Source organism: Rhinolophus hipposideros, assembly GCF_964194185.1.
Source record: "Rhinolophus hipposideros genome assembly, chromosome: 19".
NCBI lineage: Eukaryota > Metazoa > Chordata > Mammalia > Chiroptera > Rhinolophidae > Rhinolophus > Rhinolophus hipposideros.
The window spans coordinates 44,093,794-44,107,926 of record NC_138065.1 but is presented as its reverse complement, the minus strand read 5'-3'; the positions used below and the strand labels follow the sequence as shown (position 1 = coordinate 44,107,926).

The 14,133-nt window shown below is 32.4% G+C and overlaps 1 protein-coding gene across 2 annotated transcripts in view; it reads left to right on the top strand.

Annotated features, from left to right (window-relative positions):
- TOR1AIP1 (torsin 1A interacting protein 1) overlaps window positions 1-14,133 on the top strand; it is a 30,536-nt gene that overhangs the window by 13,048 nt on the left and 3,355 nt on the right. For both annotated transcript variants that reach the window (XM_081025872.1, XM_081025873.1), the window contains exons 4-9: window positions 3-44; window positions 842-928; window positions 2,841-2,894; window positions 5,141-5,182; window positions 5,706-5,774; window positions 12,028-12,084. In XM_081025872.1, coding sequence (XP_080881998.1) covers window positions 3-44; window positions 842-928; window positions 2,841-2,894; window positions 5,141-5,182; window positions 5,706-5,774; window positions 12,028-12,084 — 351 coding nt within the window. The remainder of the gene's footprint in view (window positions 1-2; window positions 45-841; window positions 929-2,840; window positions 2,895-5,140; window positions 5,183-5,705; window positions 5,775-12,027; window positions 12,085-14,133) is intronic.

Below are 14,133 nucleotides of genomic sequence, written 5' to 3'. Positions count from 1 at the left end.
AGAAGCCACCAGTGTCCAACAGAAGGTCAACTTCTCTGAAGAAGGTATTTTCTTTTTAAAATGTCACGCCATATATTCTGAATCTTTTTCTGTTAACGTTAGAAGAAATTTTAACAGGTACTTAAGAGAACAGAAAATAGTGTCTTTCTCTTCAGGAAAAGAATTCATGCTTATCTGAACTGTTAAATGGGCAGGTAAAATAGTATAGAATGAGTGTTGCTAGCTTTTGTTGGAGTTAATTTTCAGCAAAGCTAATGTCTTCAGTTTCTGACATGCTGATCTTTGATTATGGTATTAAAACAATCAGTTTTCCAAATTCTCATAACTAGTCTATTTTTGAATAGTACAGTACAATTTAGTCCATTTTTAAGCCCAGCGTAATCTGAAATTAGTTACCTGCATATTGAAATGTTTGTGTATGGGTGTGTATATATCCATACCCTCTTCTTAAACACACACAAATGCAGACACGCATGCATATACCAGTATTGTGTGAATTTGCACACTAACTATATGTAATTCCCCCCAATAAGATAAAATTTTTCCACTATTTAATGCTCATTTTTTTTACTTTATATTAAAGCCTCAGAATATATAACCTTATAAATATTACTCTGAATATTTGGAATATAATTATGTGCTTCAGAACATAAAATAAATGAGGTCAGTTTTAGCGTATTTAAAATTTTGTGACTCAGAATAGTAAACATAATAAAGAACAATTCCAGATCTGATTATTAAAAAGCCTTCATCTCAATGTTGAATTGCTTGTTTGTTTTTAACCCAGATCTTTAGAGATTAGAATAAAGACTATACTGGTGTATCCTTTACTTCTTTTTAGGGGATACTGAGGAAGATGACCAGGATAACCCCAACAGTGAGGTTACTTCTGTTAAGGTCAGATCCGGGGATTCTGTTGAGTCTGAAGGTAACATTGCTTTACATACATGACTCTTATCTTTAGGAGCTGTATTTTAGTTAAAATACAAAGGTATTCTTTGTATTTGCTTTAAAAAAGCAAATTTGCTTAAAAAAAATACTTCAAAGTATTTCATTAAAAGTATTTTTAAAGTACACTTTTTAATATTTATTAAAATTACTAATTCCATGTGTACGTCTGATTAGTAATGTAATATCATGTAATAAACAAATAACTTTTTAATCTGCTTTGATATTTATGGAATATGATATTTTTGTGCTCACCAGAAGAGTTATTTGTAGTTTTAAAAAAATTTTTAGAGGGAAACTGATCACATTGCATTTGTACTCACACCGCTATCAGGAGTGTTAGTTAGCTTTTGGGAAGTTTTAGTATACTTAGGTAACTACTTGTATCTCTGGTAGTTATTCGAATTCAACCAAGTTATCAATAACAGTTTCCGATTATTCATGTGAGTTTGTGTTTAAGTTTATTCAAGGAAACAAGATGGGACTTTGTGGCTTAAAAGGGTGTTGATCAAATCTGTAATTTTATATTTTAGTCCCATGGAAGACTAAATCTCTACTTTCTCCTCACCATCTTTTGAGAATTTCTGTAATTTCTGAGTTTTACGTAATCATTCCTCTTTAAAAAGAGGCTCATACGCTGTTCTATGAGCGTTTGGTATTCTATATATTTCCCACTCTTCCTCATTTTTCCCCATTCTTTCTTGATACAGAAATCCCAAAGGAGATATGCAACACTCTAGCATAGTGGTTAAGAACATGGGCTCTGGAGCCAGAATCCCTGGGTTTCACTCCTCTACTACTATACTAGGTTTGTGCCCTAAGGCAATTGCTTAACTTCTGTATTCCTCAGTTTCCTCATCTGGATTGTTGTGAGGTTAAATTAATTTATATGTGCAAAGCACTTAGAAAGCACATAGTAAACACTCAAATTAAGTGCTGTTATTAGTATTCATGTGTACACTTAGAGACTAATAAAGCCATTCAAGTAGCCAATAGTTTGATGCCATTGCTGCCAGCATATAGCTCTTTGAAACTACATAAACCCCAGCCTCTGTGATCCCTTCAGAACTCTAATAAATTCTTATTGAAGCATACATACCCACATGCAGAAGACAGCTCTAGGTAAAGAGCAAAGACATGAGGCATATTAAAAAGAATACTGATCTTCCCAGATTATCTTCAGGGACAGTTAGCACTGAAGAGGTACAAGAAGATCCACTGGAGTGCAGGAAGAAAATTTCATGTATTTTTTTTTCATCCATTTAAAATGTCTGTCTTTTTTTTGTTGTTTTATGATATACACGACACATCAATTAATACATCAGTAATGCATATAAATAATGTTAGAAAGTAATAGGTTTTGGAGATTGATGCTCAAAATTATTTTAGTAATAGGAATACATTATCAAAAATATTTAGCCACCATACCTGGGTCAGATGTTTCTGTGTCCAAAATAGCAATCTGATTGGTTTTGAACAGATTTAGTTATAAATCCACTTTTATATGAAAAAATCTTTAAGAAAAGTAGACTAAAATACATAATGCGTTGACCACTTGCAAGAGAAATTTAAGGCAAACATTGACATTAATGGTTTCAAGAAGATCCATTATTATAAACTTTTGAAATTTTCCCTTCATGCCATGTTCTATATTTTATATATATACACATATTTTTAAAAATTGGTCAGGGGAAAGACAGAGAATTAGTTAATTTTTTAGATACGACATGAGTCTTTAGAAATGTTTTTGAAATTATGCACCCAAGTGTTGAATTCCTTGGGGTTTATCTGAATTCTTTTGCTCTTTTGATTACTCATTTTTCTCTTGAAAATGTGCGTTAAAAAAGTTAAGTATGCTTTATATCATACTATGTTTCTTTTTCACTTTTTAGATAAAAGCAGCAGATCAAGTCAATATCCAGAATCATTTTGGCAGCCCTCACAAAGTAAGTAAAGCCATGTTTACACACATGGAAGTCTGCCTGTGGGCATGGTCAGTGCTGTCATTTTTAAAGATCCTGTTTTGCAGTTTAATATAAAATGTTGGAAAAGGGGTGTGGTAAATGTTTAAAAACCTCATCCTGCTTCTTGAATTTGAGTTAACCATCTCTGTATTCAACCTTGAATTTGAATTTTTTTAAAAAAAACTAAAAATCACTGCTCTTAATGACTCGTTGAATATTTTTGCATGCAGTATAAATTTGTTGACTGTTTTAGTTTAATTAACTACTGTAGTTTGAACCTACTTACATGGACATATTCTAATAAGGATATAAAATTTGATATGCAGTATAATTTCAACTCTGTTGTAAAAGTCTGGGAGGGTGAATAAATAAATGATAAACCAGGTATAATAAAAAGTTAATAGTAAGCTCGGTGGTGGGACATATAAGTTTTACAGACTTGCTTGCAACTTTGAAAAATTTCGTAATAAAAAGTTCAGAAAACATAACAAAAAAAGATTGGGAAGTAATATGCTAAAACGCTAAATGATTTGTTTAGGGTGGTAGAATCATTGGTGACCTTTTTCTTTTACTTTTTTCCTGTATTTAGCAGATTGTGTACAATGGATATGTATTAGGTTAAAAAGAATGATACTGTTTTTTCTTTTCACATTTTTAAATCAAGCCCCAGAATTTGAGTTAGTTATTAATCAATCAAAAATACCCTTGTATGTAAAATCTTCAAGGACTGGGGCCGGCCCGGTGGCTCAGGCGGTTGGAGCTCCGTGCTCCTAACTACGAAGGCTGCCGGTTCGATTCCCACATGGGCCAGTGGGCTCTCAACACACACACACACACACACACACACAAAGGCAAAAAAAAAATGTAAAAAAAAAAAAATCTTCAAGGACTTTTTTTCTCCTCGACATCACCTTTTTAAAATATGAGACTATTTTTAAAGGAAAAGGCTTTGAAAATCTGTTTTATAATCCCTGTGTTCATAGAATTCCCATTTGTTTGCTTGTTTGTTTAAGTTTTCAGTAGGTTCTGGGTTTATAATTTTACTATGACAAAAATGAATAAGTTGCTGAAACAAAAATCATTTGTGGAAAATTACTCTTGTTCATCTTATGTGTTCGCTCTTTGTTATTCTAAATCTTCAATCTTTGAAGCTCTTAAGTGTATCTTCCTATATAAAGTATGTTACACTCATGCAATGAAATACTATTTAGCTGTGAAAAATGAGTTAGTTCTGTATACTAATGAATACATGATCAAATATATTTCCTTGCATCTAAGATACCACAGATTTTATACATAAGTTTTTCAGTTATGTATACCATTGATTATAAGATGCAACCCTAAATATGATGTGTTTTTTAAAAGGTATCTCTTAGAATAGATGAAAGACAGTATTAAAAAGTATTTTATTAGTATAGACTGAAGGAAAATCTGGAAGACTATACATCTGTCTTATTCTCGATGGTATGTGTCTTGTGTGTAATGGTTTGCACATAGGCACTTAATATTTATGAATTTCTATGTTATGCATTTCTAAAATGGTACATTTGTTTTAAAACTAGCATACATTCCATTTGTACTCGGAAAAAAATAAAATTGAAAGTAAGTTTACATTGATACTTGTATTCATGGATAGAACTACCTTTCTTCAGGGCAGATGTGTAGATTTACCTTGTTCTAATTATTTGTAAATCATTTTCTAGTTCCCATTTTATCATTTTACAATTGTTCTTCAATACCACTCTAAAACGTGGTAGCAAGTATCATTTATTTCATAACTACTCTTCAATTTCACAAATTTGCTTATATAATACATAATATTATATATGGACTGTCTGGGTTTATATACTGCTTTTAAATATACAATTGGGAAATTTTTCAATTTCAGTTTTCTTATTTTAAAACAGGAATAATAATAGTATTCACCACATAAAGTGTGAGAATTACGTAAAATTACTCTTGATAGCTGGTAAAACATTCAATACAGTTGCCATTAATTTATGGTATTGATCCTAAAGCTGACTTGTAATTATCCACTTCCTGAACATTTTTGAAGTTTACAAAAGGGGACATATGTACTTCATCATATATATTGGGGACTGATGAAAGAAAGGGTATTTTTTTCTGTTTTATCATACCCATAGTAAACAAGCAAAAACACCTATGCAACTTCTTCACTGTTTTTATTTCCAAATATTCTATAACCTTATCTCTGTTTTCTGTTTCAGGTCGAGACTTCACAGCTCTTGATAAGCAACATTCAGTGTTAAGTGAGTGGTTGGTGGTTCTTTTATCAGTCAACCAGTTCTAACTCCTCTGACTGTGCCAACACAAAGTTCTAATAGGATTTGAAGTCATTTTATCCTTTTTGCCTTTTAATTCACCGCACATTGGTGCAATATGTGACAGTTACTCTGTGAGGTGGAAGTGTGTTCAGGACAATTTAACCTCAAGTAATTTATTTTGCAAGAGTAAATTAACTTCTTTCTTACATAACATTGAAATCAAGTTCAAGTAGTATTGAACTCAGTCATTCTCGTAGACCAGAGCAAAAGGATTTGTCCATAGTTTTGTTTGGTTTCTTAGGTGTTTATATATTTATTTTGCTGTGGGAAGGGGCTCATTCTCACTGATGTGGTCCCTTTGACATTATCTTTTACTTCTGAACCTGTTGCTTTTGTTTTTTTCCTCACCAACTTTTGCCTTTCTTATCAATTTATCTTATAACACGAGAATGTACTGTACATTTTCAAAGTATGTGGAATGACATCTTGGTATGTTTATTTGCTTCAGGCTCAGGATATGAAAAAACCCCCCAGGAATGGGTTGAACAAACCGCAAGAATAAGGAATAGAATGCCAAGTAAGTTGATAAATCTCTACCTGTTATTGAAATAATTTTAAGCTTATTTGCTGTTTTTCTTGGTTATTTAACATACAAGAATATTTAGTTCTTCAGGTAAGCATTTAAGTTGTTTGTGATTTCATTTATAAAGGACAGCAATGTTTACTAGTTCACTTATTTCCGTCTGCTTGTACTGGCAGGAGATGGACTAGGTGTAAAGTGTAGACAGTGGTGTGAGAAAACAGTGGGTGATGGGTTCTGACTTGACAAGTTGTCAGTTCTATCCACCAGCGGTACAATCTGTACGTGATAATGAAATTCTACTCTTTTGACAGTGCCTTTTTTTTAATTTTTAGCAGACTTTGTTTACTTTTATATAAATAACCACTTGGAACAACTTAGCATACCCATTATTTTAAGTAGTAATGCCTGATTTCACAAATAGTATTTTCATGTTTAGGTTTAGGATGGATTAAATGTCACAGAATTTAAGAAATGCCATGAATAGATGTGATGAAACAATCATACTTTGAATTCAGTGTCTATCGTAATTTCTGTAGCAATGTGTTCACCTTAAACCTTAACTATATTTAAAAAAAAAAAAATCCATGTCTTAAGTGACCCTTCACCTCTATTCCTTCTTTCCTCATCTAATCACAATAGGTCTCTAGATCATGAGGTGTCCCCTTACTTTTACTTAGATAATATAAAAATCCCTGTCACATATCTCTAGCTTATAAAATGACTCACTGCATTGGACAAGATAACCTCTGTGGCTTTGTTTTTCCATCAGTAAAGGAGTGGTGGTCACAATTCATTTTTGCCAGCAGTGAAGTTTTATCCCACATATATGTGAGTTCTTCTGCTGTCTGAAACTGAAATAACTGTTTGTCCTTGCCTTATTGTTGGCTATCATTCTTATTGCTGTACGTACCTGTTGTTAGAAGACCATTTCGTCATACAATTGGCTCTTCCTGATCAATTATAGTTAGGAAGCCAAATATTAATTACTTAGCTTACTGGGATTATGTTTATAACCAGTATTAAAAAACTAAAACTTACTCTGAAGATCTGAGAGATACTGCTGGAAATAAAAATGTATGAGTTTGAGTATATATACTCTGAAAAGCTGGGAGACTTCTTATGTTGTTAGTTCTTAACTACATATTCTGGGTAATTAATAGTAAATTATTTCCAGGTAAGTATAGGACACATTGTTGTCAAAAAAGTTTGTATAATTTTTATTTACTCTCATAAGACACTGTGCAAATGCAGTGCAGAATGGAAAATAATTATATTGAAGATCTGGTTGGAATGTAAAAGTTGATCGGTTAGTTGCTAAATTGATAGCTAATTTTTTGTATTTTATGTTTGCATTCCTACTTTGTCTTAAGTTAGTATATTTATTATGGCTTAAATAGTTGTATACTGATTGATAGCCACATATACATATACATATATGTATATCTATACACACACGTGGTTTTGAGAGTCATATGGGAATTAGATAACAGAAGTTTGCACATTAAGATGCAGATAATGGAATTTTTCAGACCTTTAACTTCACAAGGACTGAGATAAGAACAGTGACCAGGAAGAAAACATTTTCAGTGAAAGCAGAACACTGCTGTGATTTTCAAACAGCCTTATAGATTCCTATTCAAACAAAATTTTTTTTAGCATTCCAAATTTCATGTCTCATTGCCTTGATTATACATTTCAGTCTCTTTCAGTGAGAAAAAAGAAATTTTATTTTTAGATTTAGGTGTTCAAGACCCAAGGACTTTAGATCCTTGCTGTCTCCCCACATTAGCACCAGGTCCCTGGGTAAACAGCCTACGTCGGGTTTCTGCCTGTATCCTACTTCTGGGAAAAATAGGACTGCTGTCCTGAGTTTCCTATTTTCCTGGGTGATAAAACAATGAGAATAGGGAAGAATGTCTATGGAAAGTTCAGAACTCTGAGTCTATGCCTCACTAATATACACACTTTGGAACGTGTCTCTAAAAGTGATGCAGAGAAAAGAGTTTAGAGTTAGAGCTGTTGGGTTCCAGTCCCAGCTCTGCTACTTTCTAATTAAATGATCTTAGTAAAGTCACTTAACCTTTGTGAACCTCAGTTTTCTTATTTTTAAAGTAGGGTCAATAGTGTATTACATGTTATATATTAACTTATTTAGGTATTCTTCATCATTAAAATGATCACAGAGGAGCATGTAACAACAGTTTCATCTATTACCTCATTTCATCTTTGCAATCATGGAATAAGGTATTCAAGATAAAAATCATCTTGAAGGATATTTTTTCTTAATTAAAAAAATAAGCAATTGTGTTGTTTCACATGCTCTTTCACTATAGGTCCTTCTACTTGCCATCTTCATAGTTTTTTCCTAAACCATTTTATTGAGGTATTCTTGACATACATTTAATGTATATAACTTACGTATTTAATGTATACAACTTGATAAGTTTAGAGATAAGTGTATACCTGTGAAGCCATCACTATAATCTATACCATAAACACATCTATCACTTCTAACGTTTCCTCCCAATCTCATTTGTGTATTTGTAATAAGAACGCTTAACATAAGATCTACCCTCTCAGGACATTTTTAAATATATGATCCAGTATTATCAGCTGTAGGTACTATGCTGTACAGTAAATTTCCAGGAATTATTCCTCTAGTATAACTGAAACTTTGCGCCCTTTGACTAATATCTCTCAATTTCCTCCTCCCTCAGTCCCTGGAAACCACCATTCTACTCTCTGCTTCTATAAATTTGACTATATTTTAGATTTCTTATATAAGTGGTATCACAAAGTATTTGTCCATCTGTGCCTGGCTTAGTTCCCTTAGCAAAATGTCCTCCATATTGCTGCAAATAGCAGAATTTCCTTCTCTTTTAAAGCTGAGTAGTATTCCATAGTATATATTACATTTCCTTTATCTATTCATCAGTCAATGGACATTAGATTCTTTCCATGTCTTGACTATTTTGAATATTACTGCAGTGAATATGAGTGTGCAGCTATCTCTTCAAAATTCTAATTTCAGTTCCTTTGGATATATGTATATATCCAAAAATGGGATTGCTGGATCATATGATAGTTCCATTTTTAATTTTTTGAAGGACCTCCATACTGTTTTCCATAGTGGCTGCATCAATCTACAGTACCCACAAACAGTGCACAGGGGTTTTTTCTCCATGTCCTCTCCACATACCTCTCTCTTGTGTTTTTGATAATAGTCATCCTAACAGCTGTGAGGTGATACCTCTGTGATTTTGATCACATACCTCATTGTGCTTTTTAGTTCAATGTAATCTCATGGTCTATTTTTGCTTTTATTGCCTGTGCTTTTGGTGTCATATCCAAGAAATCATTGCCAAGAAGATCCCTGTGTTTCTTCTGGGAGTTTTATGGTTTCAGTTTTTGTGTTTAAATTTTTAATTCATTTAGAGTTGATTTTTCTGAATAGTATGTGATAAGGGTCCACTTTCATTCTTTTTCATATGGATACCCAGTTTTCCCAACACCATTTACCGAGGAGGAGACTGTCCTTTCTCTGGCAGCCTTGTCAAAGGTTACTTGACCGTATCTGTATGGGTTTATTTCTCAACTCCGTTCTCATTCATTGGTCTATATTTCTGTTTTTATGCCAATACCATACTGTTTTGACTACTCTAGCTTTCTAATATATTTTGAAATTAGGAAATGTGATGCCTCCAGCTTTTTTGTGTTTACTCAAAATTGCTTTGGCTATTTCAAGTGTTTTGTGGTACCATATGAATTTTAGGATTGTTTTCTATTTCTGTAAAAAATGCTATTGGAATTTTTTATAAGAATTGCACCAAATCTGTAGAAGGCTTTAGGTAGTATGGACATTTTAAGAATATTAATTCTCCCAATAACAACAAAACAAAAAAAAACAAAAAAAAACAAGGAGGCCATGAGACTAGAGTGGCTTTAATGCCACATAGCCTTGTAAGCCAATGAATACCTAAGCTTGTAATGCTTCAAGATTAAGAAATTGAAACCTAAGATCAACCAATCACAACCAACTAGGCTTTCCCAAATAAGGCGACTTTGTAATCTATAGTCAAAAAAAATAATTTCCTTGCTTTGCTTTCGTGTCTTCTCCATACAAGTCTTTTCCCTGGTTCCCATGGGTGGAGTGCCTGTAAGCACTTCTAACCACTTCTGGTTTGGTGCTGCACATTTGGAATCAATTTTTGCTCAAATAAACTTTCAAAATTAAAAAAAAAAAAAAAAAAGAATATTAATTCTCCAATTCATGAACATGGATGTCTTCTGTTTATTTGTGTCTGCTTTTATTTCTTTCATCAGTGTTTTATATTTTCAGTATACAAGTCTTTCAACTCCTTAGTGAAGTGTATTCCTAAGTATTTTATTCTTTCTGATACTCTTGTAACTAGAATTGTGTTCTTAATTTTGTTTGTGTTAGTTTTGTTTTCTTAATTTACCTCTTATGAGTTATGTAAATATGACATGTTACATAATAACTATTATTTAACTATTCATCATTAATATCATCATAGTATAGTAATTCACAGCATTTTTATATAATATTTCATTTGATCTTTGCAACCATGGAATGAGATAGTCAAGATAAACATCTGTTGGATTTTTTTTTAAGTATACAGTTGTAACTTTAGTAACCAATTAGAAGCTTCTAGTTACCTAGTCAAACTAAATGATGTAGTTTACTAGTAACTGTAAAACAATGTGCCTTTAAAGTTAAGATTGATGTCATTTTGTTTCATTTGAGGTTTTTTGTCATATGACCAAAACTAAGGCTATTTCTGGATCTTAGCAGTGCTAATTTTATTCCTCCAGTTTAGTTCATGTTTCTCAAATAAAAGCTGTCAATAAACACCAGAAAGATCCACCAAAGATCGTTTATATATACAACAGTTGTAACCCCAGGCAAGTGATAGTTGTTAGTGTTTGTAAATGTAGTTCCTACGAATAAGTAACTTAGCGTCTCCACCTTCTGAACCCTTCCATAACAATCTCTTCTTAGATGTTAAAATCTATAGCCGTGCCAAGAAGGATGGAAGGAAAAGGAAAAGAATTGGGATAGTTTTTAATTTGTTTTCTAAAATAATGATGGAAACAGAGGTTTGACAGAGTTGTGAGAAAATTATTTTTGAAATTTGTTTAACCACAAACCTAAAACAGAATTACTTGTCTATTAACAGAAATGGTGAAAAGTTTTTTAATATAATTTTACCTATTCATTTTTTAATTTACAAAATGTTTTCAGTTATAGTTGACATTAGTATTATATTGGTTTAAGAGGTACAGCATAGTGGTTAGACATTTATATAACTTAGGAAGTGATCCCCTGATAAGTCTACTACCCACCTGACACCACACATAGTTATTACAATATTATTGACTACATTCCCTCTGCTGTACGCATACTTTATTTACATCCCTGTGACTGTTTTGTAACTGACAATTTGTACTTTTTTTTTATTTTATTTAAGACCTTTATTAACAGGTGCTTGCAGTTTGTTGACTTTTTTGAAAAAAATCAAGTTGTAAACTTTTATTACAAATTAAAAATGAAGTTCTTAAAAATCTCAGCTTGACCAGATATGAAACAATTTAAAAACCTTTAAAGGTGTATTGCAATTTGTACTTCTAAATCTCTTTACCTTTTTCATCCAGCCCCCTAACCAATGTAATTTTTAAGGTATTTGATACTTGAAATGGTCAGAAGCACCAAAGGAAATTTTTGAATCAGTTTGAGGTAGAAAATAGGATTAAGATTGAGATTTACATTAAAACACTTTATCCAAATAACTCAGTAATACATAATCCATATTTTTTTCTCTTTTTCCCTCTTTATAACATCATTACCAGGCAAGAGTTTCAGTATATGGCAATTTTTCAGATAGTATAATGTTTCCTTTTATTATAGTTGTACTTATTTTCTTTGTTCCAGAAGTTTCACCACTCTCATTAAATAATTTGGGTCAAATACTTCAAGGCTTTTTCACAAAACTAATGTATTAGGAGTAGGCTTGTACTAGAGCACTACATGACAATAATATTTAGGAGGGAAATAGGTCTGTGTCTCAAGCTGTCAAGTCTAATGGGCACTCGGATCTTCTGCTTTTTTTTGTTCCTTGTTGATCTCTGCCCTTTTTTCTCTTGGTGGAATTTGTATTTTCCTTCTCTATGGAAATACTTAGGTTATGAAACATTAAACTGATACAGTCTGTTTTACTCCTATCATTAGATGACAGCATTCAGAAATCACAGCTTGGAAACCAGTTTCCATCAACCTCCAGCCAACGTAAGTTTGTCTGTTCAGTTTTTTTATTAAGTGAGTCTCTAAAATTAGGTGATCCATAATTGTTTTCAAATTTTTCAACATCAAAATAACTTAATGCTATTTGAAGAAATTGTATTTTAAGCACTTCAGAGGAAAAGGCATGTATTTTACAGGCAGTGAAATTTTTTAAGGACAAACTATATGAAACATCAGGTTTTCCCCTTCACTCTATTGTCGTAAGTAAAAGTTAATAAGTAAAACTACTAGTACTATTAACAGAGTGAATCTTGTTGATTCCAAACCTCATGTGGTATAACATAATGGGATTACCATGGATTTTAGAATCCACAGGCTTTTATTTGAATTACATTGGACTACTTTACTTTCTGTATAGCTTTGGGCAAGTGTAGTTTTCTAAGCCTGTTTATTATCCTCAGTAAGTACTAAGAAAATAAGTGATTCTCAGACATGTTGGTTTCAATCCCACTTTCCCCTAGTGAAATTAATAAGTACCCCAAAGAATACATACACACACACACACACACGTGTACACATTTTAAGACAGGAAAACTATATTAAAATTGTAATAATATATACTGATAACAAAAGATGAATACAAGTCACGTTTGACTTCTGCAATTACAAGAGGTGCTCAAAGTGGTTACTATTAGTATCCAGACACTTCTGATTATGGCGAACTACTGCTTGAGCATCATTGACTGGTGTTAACTTGTATACATTTTTTTTGGCACTGTGGGTGTATATACAGTGGGTGCCAAAAAAGTATACACATGACTTGCATTCATCTTTTGTTATCAGTATATATTATTACAATTTTAATAATTTTTTTCCTTTTTTAAAATGTGTATGCATCTTTTTGACACCATGTGTGTGCATGTGTAAAATATCTATTCATATTTGTCTAAAAATTAAAATTGAAAATTTTTTTATTTTATTTTTAAATAATTTAGTAAAAAGTGACAGATTGCTTTATATTTTTTTCTAATCTCTTTAATGCCTGATTTAGTAAAATGGAGCTGGATTTTCATATCTGTTTTGGCATTCAGTCTTACAGATATACTGTTTTGGTTGAAGTGTCTGCAGAATTCCAACTTTATGCAGATAGGTAGAGTTTTAATAGTTTGTAGATAATTGTGGATATTCTCTTTTGATAGTCTCCAAAAATCAACAAGTGGTGGTTTCTAAATGTTACTTGAAATGTGAAACCTGAAATCATATTTATGAACTTTTTGTAGTCTATTACATTAAAATCTATTGATCTTTCTTGTACTTTGAAAGGAATGCCATGTATTGGTCATTTGGAAAATATCGGTTCACTGAGTTATGTAGAGCTTCCAAATGTTGACACATTTGTAATACAATTTAAAAATATTATATTTATTAATATCACCACCAATCTCAAGACAAAAAAATTTTCTAAGAACTGGCAGCTGTCAAGCTCGTGATGGCAGATAACCATATTTCCACAATCCTAATTTTCACTTGAAACCTTGAATTTTACAATTGGCAACTAGAGTGTCAGCTGTCAGGCTCACTTTGTTCATTTTCAAGAAAATGTATACCAGGTACGTAAGTCTGACTAACTGTAGTTGGTAGCTTGTTCTTTCAAGTAAGAATTTCATGAGGAGAAGCACTAGTTCTGCTCACCACTCAGTTGCACAGAGTTCTTTTGTTTTTGCGACGACCATTGTATTGTGCTGTTCATCAGAAGTGCTTTGTGTCTGCCTCTCATTTCTTCACAGAGAATATTGAGATTTGTACTCAAGGGTTGCGTTTTAATAAGATAAATAATTTTAATTGCTTTATGAAGGACATTCGTAAGTGAAATGCATAGCCTTGGCTGCATGGCTGTGAAGAATACAAAGACGGCATGGTTTGGTGCCACTGCACTGTGTCCTTCGTACTAAGGCATCATTTGTTTTTCCCACCATGGCTTTTTGCACCATCAGTGCAAGTGTCAACCTGGTGGAAAAAGTCAGATAACATCTTAGTGTGGTGAGACCCATGAAAAGATTTCCAGGGACCCCCACCAACTAGACTTTGAGAACT